The 23,664-nt window shown below is 35.2% G+C and overlaps 1 protein-coding gene across 5 annotated transcripts in view; it reads left to right on the top strand.

The window, feature by feature from the left end:
* Positions 1 to 23,664, top strand: part of ORC3 (origin recognition complex subunit 3) — a 60,865-nt gene that overhangs the window by 21,416 nt on the left and 15,785 nt on the right. For all 5 annotated transcript variants that reach the window (XM_049092344.1, XM_049092345.1, XM_049092346.1 and 2 more), the window contains 4 exons: positions 3,405 to 3,538; positions 4,010 to 4,073; positions 13,156 to 13,272; positions 14,126 to 14,205. In XM_049092344.1, coding sequence (XP_048948301.1) covers positions 3,405 to 3,538; positions 4,010 to 4,073; positions 13,156 to 13,272; positions 14,126 to 14,205 — 395 coding nt within the window. The remainder of the gene's footprint in view (positions 1 to 3,404; positions 3,539 to 4,009; positions 4,074 to 13,155; positions 13,273 to 14,125; positions 14,206 to 23,664) is intronic.

Genomic DNA, 23,664 nt, shown 5'->3' on the forward strand with positions numbered 1-23,664 from the left:
TCTGTGAAATTCTGATGAAAGCTTACAGACTTTCTACCTAAGAAATGCTATATAAAAGGGATCATTAAACTTTCTGTAAAGGATCAGATATTAAATGGTTTTGGCTTTGCATGCTACAACTCTGTTGCATAATCTTTTTCTTCTTTTTAAATAACCAGTTAATATGAAAAACATTTGTAGTTCCTGGGCCATATAAAAATAGTCATATATGTATATTCATTTATATTCATATATATTGGGAATACATTTTTACTAAGGTTTCATGAATTGCCGGAAGAAAATTCATGAACTCAGCTTCATAACATCTGTTCTAATCTAAAAAAAAAAAATACCCCATTCTCCAGTTATTTAAGTTAACATTATTTCCTCCTCTTGGCAGCTACCTAAAATACTTGAGCAAAGTGTAATCATTGTAAATATACACCAATTGTCAAGTTCCCTAAAACCAATATATTAGTAACCTTTCGTACAAAAGTGTAATATGATAATACCTCACATTTGTGTAGTGACTCAAAGTATATAAATTATTTCTCATATGTATTTTTTCTCAATATAAAACGGGAGTGCTCTCTTATGGCTAATATGTATCTTTTTTTTTTTCAATTTGGGTTTTTTTGTTTTTTTTTAAGGTTTATCTATGAAAGAGAGTGTGTGTGTGCAAGCAGGGGGAGGGGCAAAGGGAGAGAGAGACAAGTAGACTCCTTGCTGAGAAGGGAGCCCGATGACATGGGGCTTGATCCCAGGACCCTGAGATAATGACTTGAGCCAAAATCAAAGGTTGGACACTTAACTCCAGGTGCCCCTCAACCTGACTTTTTAAAAAGAGTATTTTAAAGCAGCAAGATATTTACCTTAACATGTGAAATTAAATGATAATTGATACACATGTCTAATTTGCCTCTCTCCTACATTTTATTTCATTCATTTATTTACTCAAAAGTATTTATCAAGAGCCTACTATAAGCCAAGAACTATGTTGAGTCCTGGAGATAGAGAGACAAGGAAATCTCTGCCTTCAGATTGCTCATTTGTTAAGTGAAGGAGGCAGAATTACTCATAATTAGAGTTCTCAATAGTCAATGCTGTGAAAGAAACATGCCTGGGGATTCCATAGAAGAACAGAAGTGTAGCCTACGGAATAGGGGCTCACCAGGTTAGAATGAAAAGTACATTCTAGGTAAAGGCAACAGTAGAAGGAGAGAGATCTGTTTGAGGACTACTGCAGTTTTCTAGACAAGATATAACAGGAGCTAACCTAAGGTAGTGATAGTGGAACCAGAGAGAAAACAGATTTGAGAATGAGATAGAATCAACAGAACCTGGTGGACTAAGTAAGTGGATGATAGGACGTGTAAGAGAAGAGCATAGATGACACACTCACAGGTTCTAGCTTGGCAAATGGATTGGAGGCGGTACCGTTTATTAAGTATATGTGTTAATATAAAGGAACCAGTTAGGAAAAGATGAGTTTCTCTTTGTAAATGGTTAATTGCAAGTATGTTGGATATAAAGATTTGGCACTAAGAAAGATATGGAAAAAAATAGAAATATTTAGGATTTATAATTAAAAGGTGGTAGGTGAAGTCACGTAATGAGGTTGGCATTACCCAGAGGAATGAAGAAAGGACTAGGATTAGAACCTGATGGCAAGCTGTTGACAGCAATACAAAAAGAGACTAAATAAAGAAAACCAATAGAGTAACACTGAAGTCAAGAGAAGAAAGAGTTTGGAAAATACAAACTGTAGTTTGCAAAGAAAAGGACATTAACCAAATTATGTACTCCCTCTGGGTCTCAGTTTTCTCATTTGTAAAATAGGAGATCACATTAGATGATTTTATAGGTTCCTCATAATTTACGGAGCACCTCCTCTATGCTAGGCATGTTACTAAGTATTTACATTGTTTCATTAATAGGTACTATTATCCTCAGTTCCTCAGGTGAAGAAACAGGCTTTGGTACAGTAGGTTGGCCAAGGTCGCACAGCTAATAAACGGTAGAGCCATTAATACCCCCTTTGGCCAGTTTTCTTAATCACGGGTGGGAAATATGTGTAAGTCCTGATTCCTATAGGAGTTAAGTAGGGCATATAATCATTCTGTATATGTTTAAGTGTTTCCTTCATCAGATGAATATGTTAACCAACTTTTAGTTGACCCAGATTTTGAGAACACATTTGGACAAATAAAGTAATACTGGATACTTATTACTTAACAGCTCTACTAATAACTCCTGTGACTTCTTCCCATTCCTCTTTCCAAGCAAGTCTCTTATCCTATTTGTTTTTTTACTTTTCTCATGTATAAAAAGTGATGTTAACACTGGAGTAAATATTGTCACAATATAATTGGAAAATATAAGAAATGAGATTTTTGTTAATACGTGCAAAAATTAGCACTTGGTCTGAACAGTTACTTTCTATTTTGTATTTGTTTCTAAGGCTGGCCCTTTGCCTTACAGCCTTAAACTTCCTCCAGAATGAACTATTTTGGAGGATTTCCTCTAACCTTGGGTATCTGGTCCTCAGTTCTATAGGCTCAGAAATTTATTATAGGTTTACCCAGGAAGCTCAAATCAAGCTCAAATACCTTAATACTGATATATAAGTCAGCATGTTTATTTATTAATTTGTGATGGGAAATTCTATTTTCCATTCCAAGAATGAATTTGTCCAATATTTAGGAAGCCGTCTCTCCAGTATTAGCTTATCTGGAGAAACCAAATTGGTCTTGAGAAAGTTGATTTGAGTTAGTTTTTAACATTTGGATAGTCTTATGAGATACATCTTATGAGTTTTGGTAGAATATGGAAAATCATTCCACTTTATACTGTGGAGACCACAGCATTCTAGTTACTATAACACTTAAAATTTACCAGATACTGTACCATTTTTTTCTCATGAAATAAAACTCAGTTAAAATATATATATTTTCTTTAGCAATCCCTCATTTTTCATTATTATTTTTTATCAGTAGGTAAAGCTTCTACCATTGTAACATTTTTATTTAATCAGCAGACATATTTTTTCACTGATTTTAGATGGGTGCTTTCTTGTTAGTATTTGGGAATCTATTAGACTCTGAGGTCACGTCCCAGTCCCACAATATTTACTGTTATTGTGAGTTGCTTCTGCAGAGACCTAGTCTATCCATTTATATGCTTCGTCTGGTTTATACTTTACAGATTATAATTTTCTGACCTTGTCCACAAAATCAGTCTTAAAATATTAAAGATATAGAACCATTTATGCATTGTTTGCAGTGTTATTGTGATTATTACATACTTTTACTGTTTAAAGAAAAACAAAACCTTAAAATTAGACATAGGGCAGAAAATTTACTGCCAAACTAAAACAAATAAATTTAATCTTCACATTTTTTTTCCTATCTTCCCATTTGTCTCAGCTTTCTCTGTTAGAACATTTCTACTCCCAGCCCCTCAGTGTTCTGTGCTGTAACCTCCCAGAAGCCAAGAGAAGAATAAATTTTTTATCAGATAATCAATGTGAAAACATCCGACGTCTTCCATCTTTTAGAAGGTAAAAAGAGAAGTGCATGTTTAACACATCTTATAATAGAGGTTGGAGTAAAATAGGATCTCAGACCTAGCTATTTTTGAAGTGGAGAAAGGAAAAATAATCTATTTATTTAGAGCATAGTAAAATCCTGTTTTCAATCATGAGATTTTGTTGGACTTGAAAATTTAACATAAAAATATTTTTATAAAGGGACATAATTTGCAGATTCTCCAGAATTACTTTTATAAATAACATTTCCTGATTCTGGAGCTTATGGCTTTTGTTTATGATTAGATCCTTAGATTATGAAGTATAGCTGATTTAATGAGTTAAAAATTAGCATTAAACCATAACTATTATCTTGAATTTATTTTTGAGAAGAAGTAAAAGAATGTGAGCACCAATCTAAGTAGTTCTTTTCCTCATATGATATTCACATCTTTAGAATGTTTAATTTTTTTCTCTTTGTGTATGGGATGGTGAAAATTTTAGGTACGTGGAAAAGCAAGCTTCAGAAAAGCAAGTTGCATTATTGACCAATGAGAGATTTTTGAAGGTAGGAATGTGGATGTATTTGTTTCAGTTTTATTCTTTTTTCTTCATGAGAAACAATATGCACATCGTCTTTATGTTTATTTATATATAAAACATATCTGTCCATCCTAATATGCTTTTCACAGTCCATTAGTGGGTCTTAATAATCATATGGGAATGTGACTTGAAGGTGACACAAAACTTTAGTTCCAAAAGATGACCTTTTTTATTGAGAAAGTGTTAACTATGATTTATCCTATGGTGTATTTTGAAAATACTTTGGATCTCAACTTCATTTCCACACAGCATTTTTTGAATCTGCAGGCAGTCTCATTTTAATGTTCTTTTAAAGGCTGTCATAAATAAGGGCACAAAGAAGCCATGCAGCTTAAGGACCGACTGCTAAGTGGGTATTGATTTCATTTGAAAAAATATCAGTACATATTGATTATGCAATGCCAGGAAAGAAGTAATGAGCTTAGAAAATTAAGAGTTAGCAATACAACATAGGGAATATCAAAGGAAGGTTGTTTTTTTTTTTTCTTAAATAAATGATACTTGGACATGGTATGTAATTCAAAAGGCAAAAATAATATACAGTGAAAACACTCTCACACCTTTACCTTCCACCCACTTCCCCTTTCTAGATACAGTTAGTGTTACTGGTTTCTTATGCATCATTCTAGAAATATTCTTCATGTACACAAGGCATTTCACATAATGTAGGAATTCCCTATCTTAACAGAAGATAGGTATATACGCTGGTCTGCATATTGTTTTGTTTTGCACTTAATCTTGGAAACCATTCCATATCAGTATTGAGAGTGATACTGTGATTTATGGAAAGAATGGACCTTCATTTTACTTAATAAGTCCCTTAATAAGGACCGACAACTAGAAATGCATCGTGTTACACTTGTTTTCAGGCTCTTCATGCCTTTTTTAAGGAAAGAGTTGTTAGAAAATTATAATAAAATTAAGATGAGATTGAAATAGCCTTAGTACTATGTGTAGGTTTTGCTGATACATGCTGTTTTCAAATTTTGAATGAAAGAGTGTTAGTCCCTAGAGGGCATGTGTGCTATATAGCTCTGAATACTAATTTACCTCCTTTTTGTAAACTCAAAAATATTTAGAATGGCTTTTTTATTTTAAAAAAAAGGTATAATTGACATACAATATGATAGTGAACAATGGCTTTTGTTAAATGGTATTTCTAATGCAGGATCTACACTGGGCCATAATATAAAATCACTTCTAAACTAGGTTTAATAATTACTTTAGTAATCTCTATGACCTTTTTAGAGCAGTATAAGAAGTGTTCAGATCCTAACGCAGGTTGTTTTGGTAGAATGGAACTTTAAGGACCAGTGGAAAGGGATGTGTGCATGTTTACTGAGTTAAGATTAGATGGATTAGCTCTCTGCTGAGCAGCTAGTTGCCAAGTGCATTTCCTGTTAGAGTATTTTTTTTAGAAGCTAGGAATAGCTTTTTAAAAGTACCCTTAACCAGTGAGATGACAAAGAGAATCTCTAGGCTGGTCTGTTATAGAAAGAGCTTGACATTGATCTTTGCTTCTCAGTAACTTTTCATGTATTTTTTGAGCATTTATTTATACTATACTTGTTCCTGTTGCACTTATCAGCCCCATTTATTATTATCTTTGCTGTATTCATTTGAGGAATGCATTCTTTGTTATTTAAAGGCATATTTTCTTGAGACTTTACATAGTGAGAAATGTGAAGGTGCACAAGGATCTATACCCTTACCCTAAAAAAGTTATGTACAGGTTACCTGCTAAATTCAAAGGACAGAAGACGTCTATGAAAAATTAGTCAATATGTGTGTTAATTTTTATTATTTAGAGTGAAAATATCTTGGTATAAATTATTCTTATTATAGTGCTTTTTCTTTTTATAGTTTTTTTAAAACACATAATCAATTTTTATATGTATTTTACCACAGTAAAAGAAATTAGAAAAAACTCACATGATAATATACTACACAATACAAGGGAGATCTTAATTTTGATGTCAAGAATCTTGGATTTCAATTCCAGCTACTCATTAACCAGGTGTACCTTAGACAAATCACTCATCCTATTTAAACCTCAATTTCCTTATCTATAAAATGGGACAGTAATTCCTAGCATGATTTCCTTATAGGGTTAATAATAAAGTCTGTTCAGCAAATGAGTCTACAATAAAACTTTTATATATACAATAAAACTTTTATGAATCTAAATCATAAGTATTCTTATTTTTCACTATGATGAAAGTTAAGATCAATATGAATACATAATTTTATGTATTATATATTCTATGTATAATACTCATGTTGCATAGTTATATGGATTATGTAGTTACATTTATATATACATGCCAACTGGTAGAATTTGTCACTTTGTATCCATTTTCTATACTCAGAGTTTGAAGACCTAGACCTCCAAGTACACTCTAGAGAAATTTATACTGTTTATATCCAGATTCTTTCTGCTCTGAAAATCTACTTTGCTTTCTACCCTGTTGAACTAAACCAGTGGTTCTCAAACTTTAACATATATCAGAATCACCTGGAGGGCTTGTTAAAACATTGATTTCTGACCTCCATTCCCAGAGCTTTTGTATCTCATAGGTGGGGCCTAAGAATTTGTGTTTCCTTCAAGGTCCCAGGTCATGCTGATGCTCCTGGGCTGAAGATTCTTTTTCTTTTTTTTTTTTTTTTTTTAATTCATGAAAGACACAGAATGAAAGACACAGGCAGAGACACAGGCAGAGGGAGAAGCAGGCTTCATGCAGGGAGCACGATGTGGGACTGAATTCCAGATCCTGGAATCACGACCTGAACCAAAGACAGGTGCCCAACCGCTGAGCCACCCAGGCATCCCTGAAGATCATCTTTGAGAACCACTTCAACTGGATTGATTCCTTGGAGGAAATGTTTATTGTTTCCCCTACCTTCTTTTCTTAAATTTAGAACTAACCTAAATTCTCACTTAAATGACTCATCTCAGTTATTCTGACTGGACTCAAAATGTTAAAAAACAAAACAAAACAAAAACCTGTGACTCCTTTAGAATTATAGATGCTCAGTTTCATAGTTAATAGCTTTTAAACGATAATGGCAGCTTCATATTTCATAAAATTCATGAGTTTTTTGAGAGTGTCTTTAAAATTTAAAAATTCAGCTGACTAACCCATAATACCTTTGTAGAAGATTCTTCAGGAAGTTCAACTAAGGCACAACATTAGAAGGCCATATATAGCTGACAAAAGACTAAAGATTCTGTGCATCCTTTCATTTCTGAGTAGTCTGTCTCATGAATGATTGATTGTGCAGTGCAGCTGGGTACACTGGCCAAAAAGTATATTCTGACAGTTAACAAGTTTTCCTACATGTAAGCTGAATAGAATAGGCTTGCACAAGCTCCTATTAATGCAAAACTTCTGATGACTCATTAGCTTTTGAATCCTGTGGTAGAAGTTTAACAAGATAGTCTTTAAGTTTCTTTTGGCTCTAAAATATTATGATTTTATTTACTTGTTCATTAAAGAGATTAGTAGTAATTTTTTTCTGCCTAGTTAAATTATTTAGATTCCTCATTAAAATTTTATTTTAGTGCATTTGTTTAATTGAAGATAGGTAAATTATTAACTCTGGGTTTTAGGTGAAACAGAAGGAGAGGTTACTGTATTTTTACCATGTTTGTGCCTCATAGTGTTGCTTTAGTAATCAAGCTGTTTTTTTAACTTAAACCTTTAACTTAAGAAACAACAGTTCATGAGAAATTAAGCTGTCAGAATGCCTTAAACAGAACCTTCAAATTCTTCATAATTACAAAGATATGATATTTATTATTGCTTGTGCCTGAAGTTTTGTTTCAAGTCCAGTATTTAAGGAAAGCTTTGAGGAAGATTGTGGCTTCATATCATATTTGCATAATTATTATCTGATAATAAAAAACACTAGGCCTTGAAATACTGGAACCATTTTTTGAATAGTGAGAAATTCTTTTTCTTTCGATGAACAAATGTTTTGGGAGAATGGAATATTAACAGCTTTTCCCAATTAGTAGATAGTTTTAATGCATTGTTTCATTTTGAATCACAGCCACTGCATATGACAGATGTTTTTATCCCTTTGTATAGATGAGGAGAGTCACAAAAATGAGTAAGTAACTTGCCCATCTAAAGTGTCACAATTAGCAAATGGAAGATGTGGCTTTAATACCCAGACCTGACATGAAAGCCCACACATTTTCTGTGACGCTTCTTGAAGAATCAGTATAAGTTGGTGAGTTGGTGAGAAGGTGCCTAAGATTCTATATTAGTGTTTGAGAAATTGCAAATGTGCTTTTCAAATACTGTAGCAAATTAACAGTAAGGATAATTTATAGGAGGCTTAGAAAACCACTTGGTGTGAGGCAGCTTTGCCCATTATAGTTTGATAGGTGTCATGCAGCAGTACATTCTGCTGCTCAAATAAAGGGAAACATTCCCCTTCTCCCCACCAAATATGTATAGTTGTATATTTTATACAAGTGTGTATATATATATACCAATATCATTTACATCGACACACACACACACACATATATACTCTTTATTTTCAAAAGACTTTTTTTAAAAAGCAAGTCTTCACACCATATCTAGGAATAGATCCATTTTAATCCTGTGCTGTGAACACCAACCACACCCTCTATATTACTAGTAATGATTTGCTATTGATGTTAATCCTGTTTTGTCAAAAAGTTACATTATGCTCAGTATATTTAATAAATGACTAATTCCATGTATTTCACATAAAATCAAGTATATTTTTATTCAGATTTTCCTTAAAGCTATTTGGCTTGACTTCAACCCTTAAAGAGTTCAACTTTATGCTATGTAGAAAACTTAGGTTCAATCCCTTGTCAGTGACAGTTGAAGCTTTATTATTCTGACTCATTAATATTTTATGTCTCTATTCCCTATGTACCCAGCTAGATTTTAAATCAGTTGAGGTAGGAAGCAAGTCTTGGACTTAGAATTGTAATATATACCTATTAGAATGATAACCTTATTCAGTATACTTATTTGACAAGTGAAGAACTGCAGCCAAGAGAGGAAGTAAACTATCTCTAAGGTCACAGAGCAAGTTAGAGGTAGAGCAAGGAGTTCTTTTCACCATTTAGTAAGTTTTTCATGGTGATTCATGATCAAAAGGCACAATTAGATCACGAGTTTGGTAGAAACCTGCTTTTCACTTTTGCCTCCACCTCTTCATTCTGCTTCTTTTGATCTAAAAGCAGGAGGAGGGAAAAATCCATTAGAAAAAAATGATAAAAGGAAAAGAGAAGGAAGAAAATGACTGCAAAACAAATTACTTCATATAATCAGTTGAGTGAGACATTAGCCCAGTAGTGTGGTGGGAAGTGGCAGCTCAAATCCAAACCCTTCATCAAGTGCTACTGAACAGGGGGAACAAAGGGCTGAGACAGATGAGAGAACAAGCACTCGTGCCGCACCAAAGCTGGGAGACAGTTGTGGTTTGGCACTCTATTGGGTAGCTGTCACATGATGAGACTGAGAATCAAACACTGTCAGCCAAAATTTCTCTAATGAGAAAAATGCTTAGTTCTAGCAAGATGATAACTGAGAAAATGCTGTGTTCTTGGCCAGCTGATACCTCTTATTCCTAAAATCCAGTATCTATTTTGCCAGCAGTGAATTGATTGAAAGGAACAAATAAAAATTTACAGCCATTTTTACATACTTTCTTTAAGTCTTCTTGGGGTCATTCTTCACCCTATAACTAAAATCTGGACGCAGAAGTGATAAAGACTATGGAAATTAGAAGAGGATTGCAAAAACTAAGCATCATGGCAAATATAATTCTATCTGATCATATTTTCTTAACCTATTTATATTTAAGTTTACATAACCATTGATTTCCTCTCCAAAAAACATAACCAGCTCAGTAACAACAGAGGCTTTGTCATATTAGTAAACAATAATACATGAATGATTTTGATTGAATGGCAGACAGGATTGATGTGTTTGGAGAGGTCTGATTTAAAAGGTTGTTTAGTAATGCATTGTTTTATATATAGATGTAAAACGTATAGAAATACATTGAGTGGCAACCCACAGCCTGATATTAATGTGGGGTTTTTTTAGGTCCATGGTGTTTTTTTAAAAACCCAAGCCAGTGTTTACTAATTGAGACATTTTACATTACAAATTCAAACGTTCATCTTTTGTTGAAAAATTAGTAAATCTGACCCACATCCAGCAAGATGACAAGTGATTGCTCTTATTTAGAAGGGAGACTGAGGGTTGTCCTCCATTCATTAATGCACTTCCTCACTCATCAAAGTTTTTGAGTGTTTTCTGTGTGCCAGGTGTTAATCTAGGTGCTGAGAATACAGGAATGAACAAAAGTGACAAAAACCTCTACCTTCATGGAGCTTACGTGCTATCGAGATAGATGGATAAAATATGTGTTAGTGATCATTGCTAAGGAGAAAACAATGAAGGAGATGGAAGGAATATGAAGTTTAGTGTACATGGGGAGTTGGATTGACATTTTAAAGAAGGACCTTACTAAGCAGGTGGATTTTGAATAAAGAGTAAAGGAAGTTACAGAGCTTGCCATGCAGAAATCTGGAGGAAGGGAATTCCAAAGAGAGAGATGGCAAGTGGAAAGGACCTAAGGATGGAGTGTGTGTGGATGTTTGAGGAGAAGCAATGGGTATTTGAGTATTTGATAGAGAAATCTCTTTCTGTTTGTGTCTCTATATCAAAGATTAGGAAAGATCACGAGGTCTTCATGTTTCAAGAATATAAGAAAGTGTATCTCTTTGGGAAATAATGAATATTACTAGGCAAAATATAGCTCTGTTGAGAAGAATCATCTTAAACACAATTATGAAATGAAACAGTGGCAGCTATGACCAGTGTATAGCAATGATGCCAGAAGAAAAATTTAACAAATGGAAAATAGAATTACTATTTCAAAAGGTTTTGTTTTTACATATGCAGACTGTGATCTGTAGTAATGTATCACGTAGAGAATTTTCTCTGCGTCAAAACCTATAAATGTATTCATAAAGTGTATCAAGAATTATTGATCTGGATAGGTGGTAGAGAGGCATTTGCAGATACGTATCTCAGTAAGAAAGAATTTAGAGAATAGGTTACATGAAGAAAGTTAATCATTTGTGATGTTTTCTGCTGCAGCTGAGAAGAACACAGATATAAACAACAGTGAAATCTCTTTCCAAAGTCAGCGCATAAGACAAAAGTGTGGGATGTTGAAAAGAACTCTTGAAAATCCCTTAGAAGGATATAACACATCGCCTCTCATGAAGTCCAGTATAGTCGGTTTTATTTCCAATGTTGAAACCAGAACTCCCATTTCCTCAGTTGAGCATCAGATGAAATAGTTTCCTATGCTGTGTGAACAAAGCAAAACATGTTTTAAGCGATACAATTCCACTAGGCACAGGGATATAATCACACAGAAGTATAAAGGGACTGAGACCATCTGGGAGAAGATTATGTGCATAATCCTCATCTCACCCTTACCCAAGGCATAGTTCCTGGAATGTAACATTGCCCACGAAGTGTTATTTCTTTTTTCTCCTTATCTGAGTAAATTCAGTTCTGTTTCACCCATTATTTGTACATGCAGTTACTCTACAAAGCAAAAGTAATAGGTGGTGCAAGAAGTGTGAGGTATGATTATTATTCAATGTTGGATTCCTTTCTCTCCAGAATATTTTCTTTATTTAAAAGCTCTTTAGGCATACATTAAGGCAAACAATTAGTGGCTTTATGCACTTTCTGTGTTACATATAACCTATTGTAAAATTAGAATTAATATTACTTTCCCAGTGGTGGTTAAAGTACCCTTTGTTGTGATAGGAGACCTAGATTTTTGAAATTGCCAACTAAAATACTGGGAGGAAAAACATTTTGATACTAAAAGGTTTTCCTTCATTTGCCCTGTACTTTCAGGTAATAACATATAGATCACTAATGAAGGAACTGATTTCTAAGTGTTTAGGAAAATATATCAGATTTGTTGTTTTGTATAGGTTAGGTTTGCTTGAATTTATTGATATCTAGGTGTTACTTTCTGTATGCTTGACTGCTAAAAATAATGGGTGTCTGCAAGATATTACTGGGGTAAAAAGTCAAGCCCAGCAGTTAAAGTCCTTCATTTGACTTCTTAGAGAAGAAAAAAATATGAAGACCATGCCACAGATCATAATCCTCTTTAGAAAATGTTACAGGATGAAGCAGTTATAAAAGTATTTGAGGTCTGAAAAATACTTGGATGTTGATAGGATGTAGTGTTTTAAAGTCATTTCTAAACTATTTCAGAAGGTTCTAGAAAACACCTCTATTCACTACCCCTCCCCCAATTCTTTTGAAACTGATTTATGAGATTAATCATCCCATCAGTTTCTTAAGACACTGTCTCCCATATTATACTTGTTGGGAGTCTAAATTATAAAGCTTGATGGCTTCAGATTTTTTTCTTAATGGTAAGCTAAATAAAACCAGTATTGGGATTCTCAACAAAAGGCAAGGATTTATCAGTCACCTGTGGTGTTTCTTCTATAGTCTTTCTTCCCTTTGAAAAACAGTTCTACTAGTACTTTAAGAGAAGCATAGGCCATAAGTGGAACCTCAGTCACTGTGAATTATGTTTGTAGTGCGCTCCCTGGTGACCTCCTCACCTTTCTTTCTGATGCCAGCGAGGTAGATGGTAGTGGGCCTGCCTTGCTGTGGCATACATCAGGTGACTGGCACAGGGAGGTATCCAGTAAGGTGCGTTTTGGGGAGCCCAGTTATCATGGCAATGGTACAGGTAGAAGGAAACTACAGTATTAACTTTGGTGTGTGTAAGGTATCACCAGACTTGCTACTAAATCAAAGATGCCCAGCTTTTATCCTAGATTTTGTGTGTGGATTACTAATTCTCAAAATTTGAGGAGGTTAATTTATAATTCTGAATCTTATCAGTTTTCCAGGAATTAATAACATGTTAATGAAGTAGACTCTATTCTTTTCATTACTAACTTATGTATTTTTAATGTATTCTCTGATTTTTAGGAGGAAATACAATCATTACTAGAAAACTTACATGTTTACCATTCAAATTACTTCCTGGTTTTGAGATGTCTTCATCAGTTCACTTCTTCTCTTCCCAAGTACCCATTGGGTCGACAGGTAACCAAAACTTCCTCATTTGGAATCTCTGCAGTAGGAAGATTAGTAGTTTCTTGCTTTGATTTCAGCAGCATTCAGGCATCAAAATTTGAAATGGATCCAAATCGTGCACTGAGTGCACAGTCTAAATCCATTCCAGCTGTACACATTACTGGTAATTGAAACCGTATTTTTTGTTCTGATGGCCACAACTAGAAGCAGCCACATGAATCCTGGTGGTATTGCTTCCCCTGCAATGTATTTGTCCTAAGGCATTTTAACTTTTTTTCTTTCACACTTCCTTGTCATGTATGCCGAGAGAGCTGATCCCTCACCTTATCAAAATGGAAAAAAGAATCTATTTGAGAATGCTTAATGGTTAACCTTGCATTACACAAAAAAACTAAAAGGGAGGCAGCATTTCTGTGCTTGCAAAATTATGCCCCACTGGCCTTTGTGTCATACTGGAAACCTGTGAACCATCTGGAGAGTGGATGTTAGTAGAGTAATTCTGTATTCCTAAATCTTTGGGTTCTTAACTCAGAGGTTTAGAGACAAATGTAAATACATGTGAATGATTTGTTTAAAGATGATTTCTACCATTAAGCATTCTTTTTAATAATCACATATCATTTTTATTTTATTACTTATTGCAATGTGATCAGTGGTATCAGCCAATCCCAATATGGTCTCATTTTGCTTTTATGTAAATGGTATTCTGATGCATGCCCAGTCTGTAGTCCTCTAAAGATAATGGTTGCTTTTAATAAGGTTAATTTTTTTGTCTTGACCATTGATGATACTTTGACAAACAAGTAGTGTATAACTTAATACATCACTTTTGGTTTCTCACAAATACACTTTTTACTTACAGATCAGAGAGCTGTACTGCACTTGTTTAGAAAAGAACATATGGGATTCAGAGGAGTATGTGTCAGCCTTGCAGCTGCTGAGGTAGTTTGGTTTGTTTTCTTTTTTGTCCGCTGTAAGCCTGCCAATAAGTAACACCCTCCTCCAGAAGTCTGCCTGCAAGAGTTTTCAGAAGTAGCCATGTTGTGTCTAATATCTGTATATATATTGAATTTGTTTGTGTTTTTAATATAGCAACCATCCATTTCTTTGCTAGCTTTACCTTGTTTATGAACTTGTGATTTTTTTTTAAGTAAAATAAATGTTTTTAGTCAAATATTGACACTACCTGAGGAGAACTTAGGTTAGGTATGGGTTATTATTATTATTTTTTCATTATTTATTTTAGAGAGTGTGCGGGGGGTGGAGGTGGGTGATATATGAAGGTGAAGAAGGGGTAGAGAGAGAATCTTAAGCAAAGACTCCACACTGAGCATGGAGCCTGACTTGGGTCTTGTCTCACAACCTGGAGATTGTTACCTGAGCCGAAACCAAGAGTAGGACGCTTAACCAACTGCACTACCCAGGTGTCCTATGTATGGATGATTTTAATCTTGTCAGCTTGATGTCATGGCAGGGAAAGTAGTCATGGAAAGTGAGCTTGCCATGGCCCCAACCAGGATAGGTGGAGGAGCAGTATCACTTGATAAAATGCATCCTATGAAGGAGGCCACTGCTGAACTTGATGAGGAGCAATGATGAGCAAGCAGTGGCCAGCCCTGTCTGCATGAACACTGGATATCATAAGTTTATTTACTTAATGTTATATGAATAAATAAGTTATCTTGGTGTTATTATCAGATTTCAGAGATTGCTTATCACCCTGACAAATTTGCCTTTAAAGTTATAATCCTTTGTTTTTCTTGGCTTTACCTCTCATATATATGGTGACTTTTTAGTCTAACAAAAATAATGACCACTTGGATAATGGGAAAAGGGAAATCAAATGTGAGTTAAGTTTCTTCACACAGACTTATTTTCCTCCGTGAATATAAATGCGTATATGAAAATATCATTAAAAAAAAGTCTGAGAACTGAATATTTATTAAGTCTTGGCTTCCTCTGGGCCCACAAGAAAAGAACAGATGGGCACAGTAGGAGGAAAATTCACATTGAAAGCACTTTAAGTCCAGAGACTTAATAATTCAAATGTTAGTGATCTAGCAGGTGCAGCTTAAGATAGGAAACTAATTTTATGCTATCTGGAAAAATAACTCCCCATGGAAACTAGATTGCCACTGAAAAGCTATGTTTTATTTCATTTTTTTTTAATGCCAGTAAGAGATTTCTGTGTACTTCTGTATGTCAACTGAAACTTCATTTACTTTCTATTCAAGTCAACCTGACTGCTTGAACACCCAGTTGATTCTTGCTGAGTGTCCTCTTTAATCTTTGTGATTAGTGATTGTCTTCCTTTTCTGGTTGAGTATTCTCAAATTCATAGATTCCTTTGTCAGAGAGGGCTTATTCTTTTCTTTCTGTATCTTTCTGGCATTGGTAATCTTGGGGTACAGGTCAAGGATCAAGAATGCCAAATGCCAGTTCCAAACTAGGGTAAGAAAACACGAGCAATAATAGTAATGGTTATAGTCATAACCACTGTTTATCAAGGCTAGCAGTGTGTTAGGCCCTTTCAGTATCTTTTCCTGTTTAATACACAAGCACACCTTTGTGGCCAATACTGTTATCCAAACTTTACAACTCAGGATACTGAAGCACACACAAGGCTTAGATGATTTGCCTGAGATCTCTTAGCTGTTGATGGAACCAGAATTTTAATCCAGATCTGACTTCATAGCTGTTGTACCTTCCTTTATTCTTTGCTGAAATCTAAAATATGGGTTTTCAGCTCTGAGTAAAAGCAGAAGGAACAAATAGAAAATGAAATTTTAGCCATCGTGCTAAACTGTCAGAAACAGGAATATAAAAAGCTCTAAGGATAAAAGGAGATGCAGCAAGGAGAGGTAAGAGCCTGGGCATTACAAGAATCTGGGAATCTCTATATTGGATTTCTTTTCCCTTTTGTGCAGATTAGATGTGGACAAAAAGTCAGGGTTTAGCATTCTAAGTAGGAATCATCTGAATTTAGGAAACCAGACATCACCTATCTTCAAACAGTTCAAGTCATGAGAGAAAATAAGATTAAAATGATCACTGAATGTCACTTGGGAAGAAAAACTAAGGTGCTATAGAAACATAGTCTAATAAACATTTCTAGCTTGATTTTTTTAAGTTCCTTAAAAGCAGTATTTCTTGTGAAAAAATTCTTTTATCTGGAAACTGACATGTTTTAAACCACAGATCAACCTGATGAAATATACTGTGACCATTAAAAAGTATTTAATTCCTGGTATTTGTGTGGAACCACCAAAGAATAGTCAAAACGATCTTGAGAAAGAACACAGGGAGACCTCATGCTTCTTGATTTCAAACTATATTACAAAGCTGTAGTAATCAAAAGAGTATAGTATTGACATTAAAAAAGCACACATAGATGAATGGAACAGAGAGCTCAAAAAAATTCACAGGTGGACAATTTATAACAGAGGAGGCAAGAATATATAATGGGGAAAGGACAATCTCTTCAGTAAATGATAGTGGGAAAAGTGGATTACTTTCTTACACCGTTCATAAAAATCAACTCAAAGTGGATTAAAGACTTGAACATAGACTTGAAACCACAAAACTAGAAGAAAACATAAACAAAGCTCCTTGACGTTGATCTTGGCAATGATATTTGGGCTTTGACACCAAAAGCAAAAATAAATAAGTGGGACTATATCAAACTAAAAAGCTTCTATGCAGTAAAGGAGAAACCAATAATAAAACAAAAAAGCAGCCTATCAAAAGGGAGAAAATATTAGCAAATCATATATCTGATAAGGGATTAATATCCCAAAACCTATAAAGAACTTATACAACTAAATAGATTAGATCCTCGGCCCACTTTTTTAAACAGACATTTTTCCAAAGAAGACATACAGATGGCCAGCAGGTACACGAAAAGATGGTTACCATCACTAATCATCAGAAATGCAAATCAAAATCACAATGATATCACTTCACACCTGTTAGGATGGCTAATAACAAAAAGACAAAAAATGACAAGTGGTGAGAAATAACTTGTACCCAGTGGGTGGAGATGTGAGTTGGTATAGTTATTATGGAAAACAGTGTGGAGATTCCTCAAAAAATTAAAAATAGAACTACCCTTTGACTAGCAGTTCCACTTCTAGGTATTTATCTGAAAGAAATGAAAATGCTAACTCAAAGAGATACCAACACTCCCATGTGTATTTTGCAGCATTATTCATAATAGCCAAGACTTGGAAATAAGCTAAGTGTCCATCAGTGGATAAATGGATAAAGAAACACATATACACACAAAGTATTTAGCCATAAAAAAGGAAGTCCTGCCATAACATGAACTCAGAGATACTGAGAACAGATTGGTGGTTGTCAGAGGTGGAAGGGTGGGCAAAATGGGTGAAGGTGGTCAAAGAGTACAAACTCCCAGTTATAAAGGAGTACTGGAGATGTACCGTGTGCTATGATGATTGTAATTAATAACACATACTGCATATTTGAAAGTTGCTAAGAGAATAGATCTTAAAAGTTCTCATCATAAAAAAGAAAATTTATAACTGTGGTGATGGATGTTAACTAGATTTCTTATGGTAATGATTCCACAATAAATACAAATAATCAAATCATGTACACATGAAACTAATATGTTAATTATTTCAATTTTATTTTTATTTTTTAAAATATTTTATTTATTTGAGAGAGTGAAAGCGTGCACAAGCAGGGGAAGGGCAGACCGAGAGGGAGAAATATATTCCCCACTGAGCAAGGAGCCCAATGCCATGCCGGGTTCCATTCCAGGACCCTGAGATCATGATCTGAGCCAAAGGCAGATGCTTAACTGACTGAACCATCCAGATGCCCCTAATTACCTCAATTTTAAAATGTATTTACAAGATGTTTATAATGGGGGAAAATACCATATCTTGTGAGTAGAAAAAAACTTACAGGATTTTATATCACAGTTATTTTTTAAATGTGTGCAACAGACAACTGATGTGCGTGCAGGGAGCATGCAGGTATGTGTTTATAATAAGATCGTAATTTGGCATGAGTCCATTAGTTCTGCATGTCTTCCGTAAACTTTCTTCTTTCAGTAAACTCTTGAAGCATGAAAACCAAATCCCTATACAGGATATGAGTTGGTTAATTTTTCACTCAAGCATGTATCATTATATATGAATATATTTCATTTAAAATACCATTTGGGAACAGTAAGTGGTAAAAATGATGCTAACCCAGCACTACGCTAGGTGAGTACACTGGGCTTTTTGTGGTCATCTATGAAAGACCTTAAGAGGAAAAATTTATCTTTCTATTGAAGAAAATTTCTAAATAGCCATCTAGAAATCAAACACGTGACCAAAAGTTTTTTAAAACCTTGCTTCCATAATAAGGTTTTAAGGGTTGCTACAAGTCAGAGTCTTAAACTTACAGGAATTATGCATCAGCTGGACCTGAAGAATATTCTGATCTCATATCAGTTGCCATGGATTACTATGGCAGTGATTCTTGAGTTGAGGGTAATGAGAAGTGTGTCTGTCGTCTGAGGGAATTTATTCTGCCCTTGTCCAATAATTGAGAATTACTCAAGGATTATCTCATTTTCTTCCAAATAAGCCAGAGGCAGAAACATTGAGTTGAGTGACTTTTCTGCAGCTGACAGAGCTGGAATTTAAATCAATCTTCAAAGTCAAGTCTGTTTTTCAGCCTTATTTCAATTATTTGGGAGATAGTATAAAAAGTAATTTCTGTAGGTTTGTGGCCAATTGTCCATGTTCAGAGCACACCACAAATATTAAAGTGAACCAACCAAGCAAGTGCCTATGGACTCAAAACCCCCATCCCACCGTGGCACAAGGCATCTTGGCCCAGGGTATAGATCTATAAATGAACCACAGTGTCTAGTCTGCTTATCCCAAGTGTAACCTTATGAGTTTGCTCTAGAAACAGATTTGTAAATCGAAGTTGATTGATTGCTTCAGGAATTTAGGTTAAAAGAAATTGCTCTAATTTTTGAGTAAAGCTTTTGAGTTAAACAGTAATATATTAGCAGGTCAGTTCAGCTTTCATTGAGTTAAAAAAACATGACCCAAGTAATAATATTAACATTTGATCAGTTTAGCTTAGTTCAAAGAGACTAGAAATTTGAAATCTAAATAATGCATTGTTTCCTGAATTTGCAACTTTAGATGAGATTTCTTACTGTTAAGAAAAACAGTAAACAGTACGGCTCCACAATCTATGTGATGCTTCCTAAATAGCCTAATTTAACTTTTGGTGATCTAGATTTGTCCATGCAGAAGGAATATGAGACTGTACAGTTAAAATACAATTTCTTTCTTAGACCAGGGATTGCCAGTCTGAATTTGCATCACACCAGGTCCTCCACAGTCATCTGTACACTTGTGGTAAAACCAAACAGCTGAATTGTTGAAGTTCATTTTATAGGAAAAAGATGTTGAGAATCATAGTTTTTACAGTACTGATTTTCAAGCCTTAGTGTGCATAAGAATCAACTGAGGTGTATTGAACATGTATGCTTTTACCCTCCCCCTAAAGATTTTTTTTTTTAAGATTTTATTTATTTATCCATGAGAGACACAGAGAGAGCAGAGACACAGGCAGAGGGAGAAGCAGGCTCCATGCAGGGAGCCTGACGTGGAACTCGATCCCAGATCTCCAGGATCATGCCCTGGGCTGAGGGCGGTGCTAAACCGCTGAGCTACCCAGGCTGCCCTCCCTAAAGATTCTGAATCTGTTGGGAACCTGGGTATTAAATGCAGAAGGAATCTGCATTTAATAAGCACTCCACCACATTTGGACAGATGATCGGCCCAAAGGACCACACTTTGAGAAACACTGTTGTAGAAAATAAGAGGAATAAGAAGAGACTACAAAAAGGACAAAATGAAGCCATCAAAGGAAAAGAAATGGCTTTATTGCTGGAGAAGCTGGCTGGCTTGAGGGAGGTGATCTCAGATTGGTTCCAAAACTGAAACAAGACATTCCACTGCTAAAAGTGAGCAGTGGGTTTTTATCTCAACAGACACAAAAGATATGAACTTTTTAAGTTTTTCTTTGTGAAATATTTAGTGCCTACTAATTTCTGCTCGAAAATGAGCAGGTAGCTAAGAAATGTTCCTTTAAAAACTCAGAAATTGGGATCCCTGGGTGGCGCAGCAGTTTGGCGCCTGCTTTTGGCCCAGGGCGCGATGCTGGAGACCCGGGATCGAATCCCACGTCGGGCTCCTGGTGCATGGAGCCTGCTTCTCCCTCTGCCTATGTCTCTGCCTCTCTCTCTCTCTCTCTCTCTCTCTCTCTGTGACTATCATAAATAAATAAAAATTAAAAAAAACTCAGAAATTGCTAATCAAATTTAATTTGACAACTTTTTTCTTTTGGAAAAGAAATATAGGAGATATATAAAAATGTAAAAGTATATAGATCAATAATATGAATATATTTTAGTTTACTAAAGTCATTTCTAGCCATATGATGTAATTTAATTTACTTGTTATGACAAACAGGATAGAGCATGGTTTCCTCAAAGGGCACTATTACTTGGGAGTAGTGCTCTCTTACGTGAACCAGCTTGTCAGTAGAGAAACTATTGTTCACTAAGGCCTGAGGTCATCAAACGACGGGGTGGGGGGGGGGTGGGGCAAGGCCATTTATTGCCTTGTTCAAAAAAGGTTTTTTAAATGCTTGATAGGTAGAGCCACTGATGTGACTACAGAGATGACCCTGGGTCTTACGTACACTGAATTTTGGTCAAGTGAGAGATTAAGGTGGACAAGTAGGCAGTTGCAATGCAGAGTAGTAAGTGCTGTGACAGGTGAGGTCTCAGGGGCTAAGGAGCTAAAAGGCTGGATGGTGAACCTTCATTAAGGAGGTTGAGCAGTTTCTCAGAGGAAGTGGCATCTAACATGAAATATCAAGGCTTAGAGGCATCAGGCATATTTTTGGTTTCCATTTCACCTGTTACCATATATAAATGCTTTGTTGTATTGTCTTTGAAGATTTCTGTGTATATGGTTTTTTGTAAGCTTTTCCTGTTTCCTTTTTAGTCTTCATTGGTACATTTGCCGGTTTGAGTTTTTGATATTTTTAAAAGGTGATTAATGAAAATGTCCGTTTAAAGCCTGAGAACTCATTATTTAGAGGACTTTTGCATTAGCCATGGATTGACCATTTTCTCCTTATTGCCTGTTCTCAATCAGGCATTTATATAATCAGTACTTAACCAGGAATTATTGGCTTTCTGCATCATGAAGCAGAACACTCAATTGCCCTTGAGTGATTGTTTTTAATGATTGCTAAATGATTCCCTTTCTGTCTTAGTTAAGGAAACTTTTTTTTTTAATGACAATCTATAAATCTTTTAACATATTAAGTATCACAAACCTTTTTTTGAATCATTTACCTGATGGTAATAAAAACCACTTAATCAGGGTGGTTAAAGATAAATACCTCCTTTTCGGCATTAAGGTGACCTATCTTAATGTGTTTTTTCCTTTCTCTTTAGTGTGGTGACTTTCACACTTTTAAATTCTGATATTTTCAATTCTATTTCTTTTAAATCTAAATGCTAAATGGGATCCGCCTGAATTCAAAAGCATTGTCACAATGCCTCCAATTCCTCTCTTCTCATTCCCTTTTTAACTGATTTGGTTTTTCCACTCTATTAATAAACTACTTTGATTAAGATTACTGGTGACCTTCATGTTCCTAAATTTGATAGTCAGTTCTCTGTCTTCATTTGTGTTAGCCTGTTATCAGCATTAACACAGTTTGCCACTCCTTCCTTTAATGACTTTCAGGACCTGGACTCGGTTTTTCTCCTACCTCAGTGCATTTGCCTTCTCCGTCTTTAGTGGTTTCTCTTCTCCCTGACACCTCAACATTGCAGTGCTGGGGGAGGTGAAAAGCCTACTTTTCTTCTAACTGCCATATAGTTATTCCATGCACCTATTTTAACATCTCCACTTGCATATCCAAAACACAAAGTTCATGTGTTCGAAACTGAATGCCTGAACTTCCCTTTAAACTTAGAATCTAACAGTGGTCTTTTTATCCTTCCCATTGTTGAAAGCCAAAAACTTGGGTTCTGCCTTCAAAATCCATCAAGAATCAAACCTTTTTGCCACCTTCCTTTCGCTGGTATTACCACTGTCCCAAGTCACTGTCATCTGTCACCTGGAAAATTGCAGAATCAGTTTACCTGGCTTCCATACATGTTCCCCTACAGATTTTTCTCAAAACAGCAGTCAGCACAATCCTTTTAAAATATGTCATATAATGTCACTCCTTTGCTCAAAACTCTCCATTAACTCCCCAAATTCACTAAGTATAAAAGCCAGTCTCTATAATGACTCTACATGTTCTAGCCCTGCATTGCTGTCTCATTTCATTTTTACTAGATTTCTCTTTCCACTTCAGCCACCTTAGCCGCCTTGTTCTTTACCATGCCCTACATACATGCAGTGTAGGACCTTTGCATGTATTGTTCTCTCCACCAGGAAAAGCTCTTCTAGGTATTTATATGGCCGACTCTCTTACCTCCTTCATGTGTTTGGTCAAATGTCATCTTCTCAATGAGGTCTAAAAATGGTTTTAAGATTGAAACCCATCTGCTCCTCCCCAACTCTCCCCACCCTTAATCCTACTCAGTATTTTTCTATAATACCAATTTTTAGGATATATAGCAATATGAAGCAGATAGTGTTTGTTGCTGTGCTCTACCTACCCCCTCACCTCCCAGCCTCTGTTAGAATGTAAGTTTCATAAAGACAAGGGTTTTTGTTTCACTGAGATACATCCCAGATGCCCAGAACAGTGCCTGGTATATAGTAGGCATTTAATAAGTGTTCACTGAATGAGTGAATGAATGGTTTTATGACTTAGTAATGGTTGAAACCCACTTTGAAAACTCAGTTTGAAAAATGCTGGTCTAGTGTGACTCAATCCTTAATTTTCTGCTTGGGGTGCTAGTGTGTATCAACAAACTTTCTGGAATAATTTAAAATTTTCACTTTTTAGTTTTTAGTTAGTTTTGTTCAGTTAGGTTTGGTTTGTCCAAGTACTTGTTGGGAGTCACTCTAATAATAATCTAAATGAAAACATAACAATGCTTTTCTGATATTACCATTTGTGTTCCATAACTTTGAAAGCCTTTCATTTACTGTTAGCAATTTGTACTTCCAGACATTTTTCCAGGCACAAACAGGTATTAAATCATACTATATACGATGTTCCACAACTTGGATTTTTGGTTTTGGAATTTGGCTGGTTTTTGTTGTGTTAGTTATTTGTTTTGCATCTACTATTCTACCATGGACACTGTGTCTTGAGATGCAGTACACGGATGCCAAGCCAGACTGGGTTCACATCACTTTGGTAATTTGTCAATTACGGGAC

The sequence above is a fragment of the Canis lupus genome, chromosome 12 (assembly GCF_003254725.2).
Source record: "Canis lupus dingo isolate Sandy chromosome 12, ASM325472v2, whole genome shotgun sequence".
NCBI classification, from domain to species: domain Eukaryota; kingdom Metazoa; phylum Chordata; class Mammalia; order Carnivora; family Canidae; genus Canis; species Canis lupus.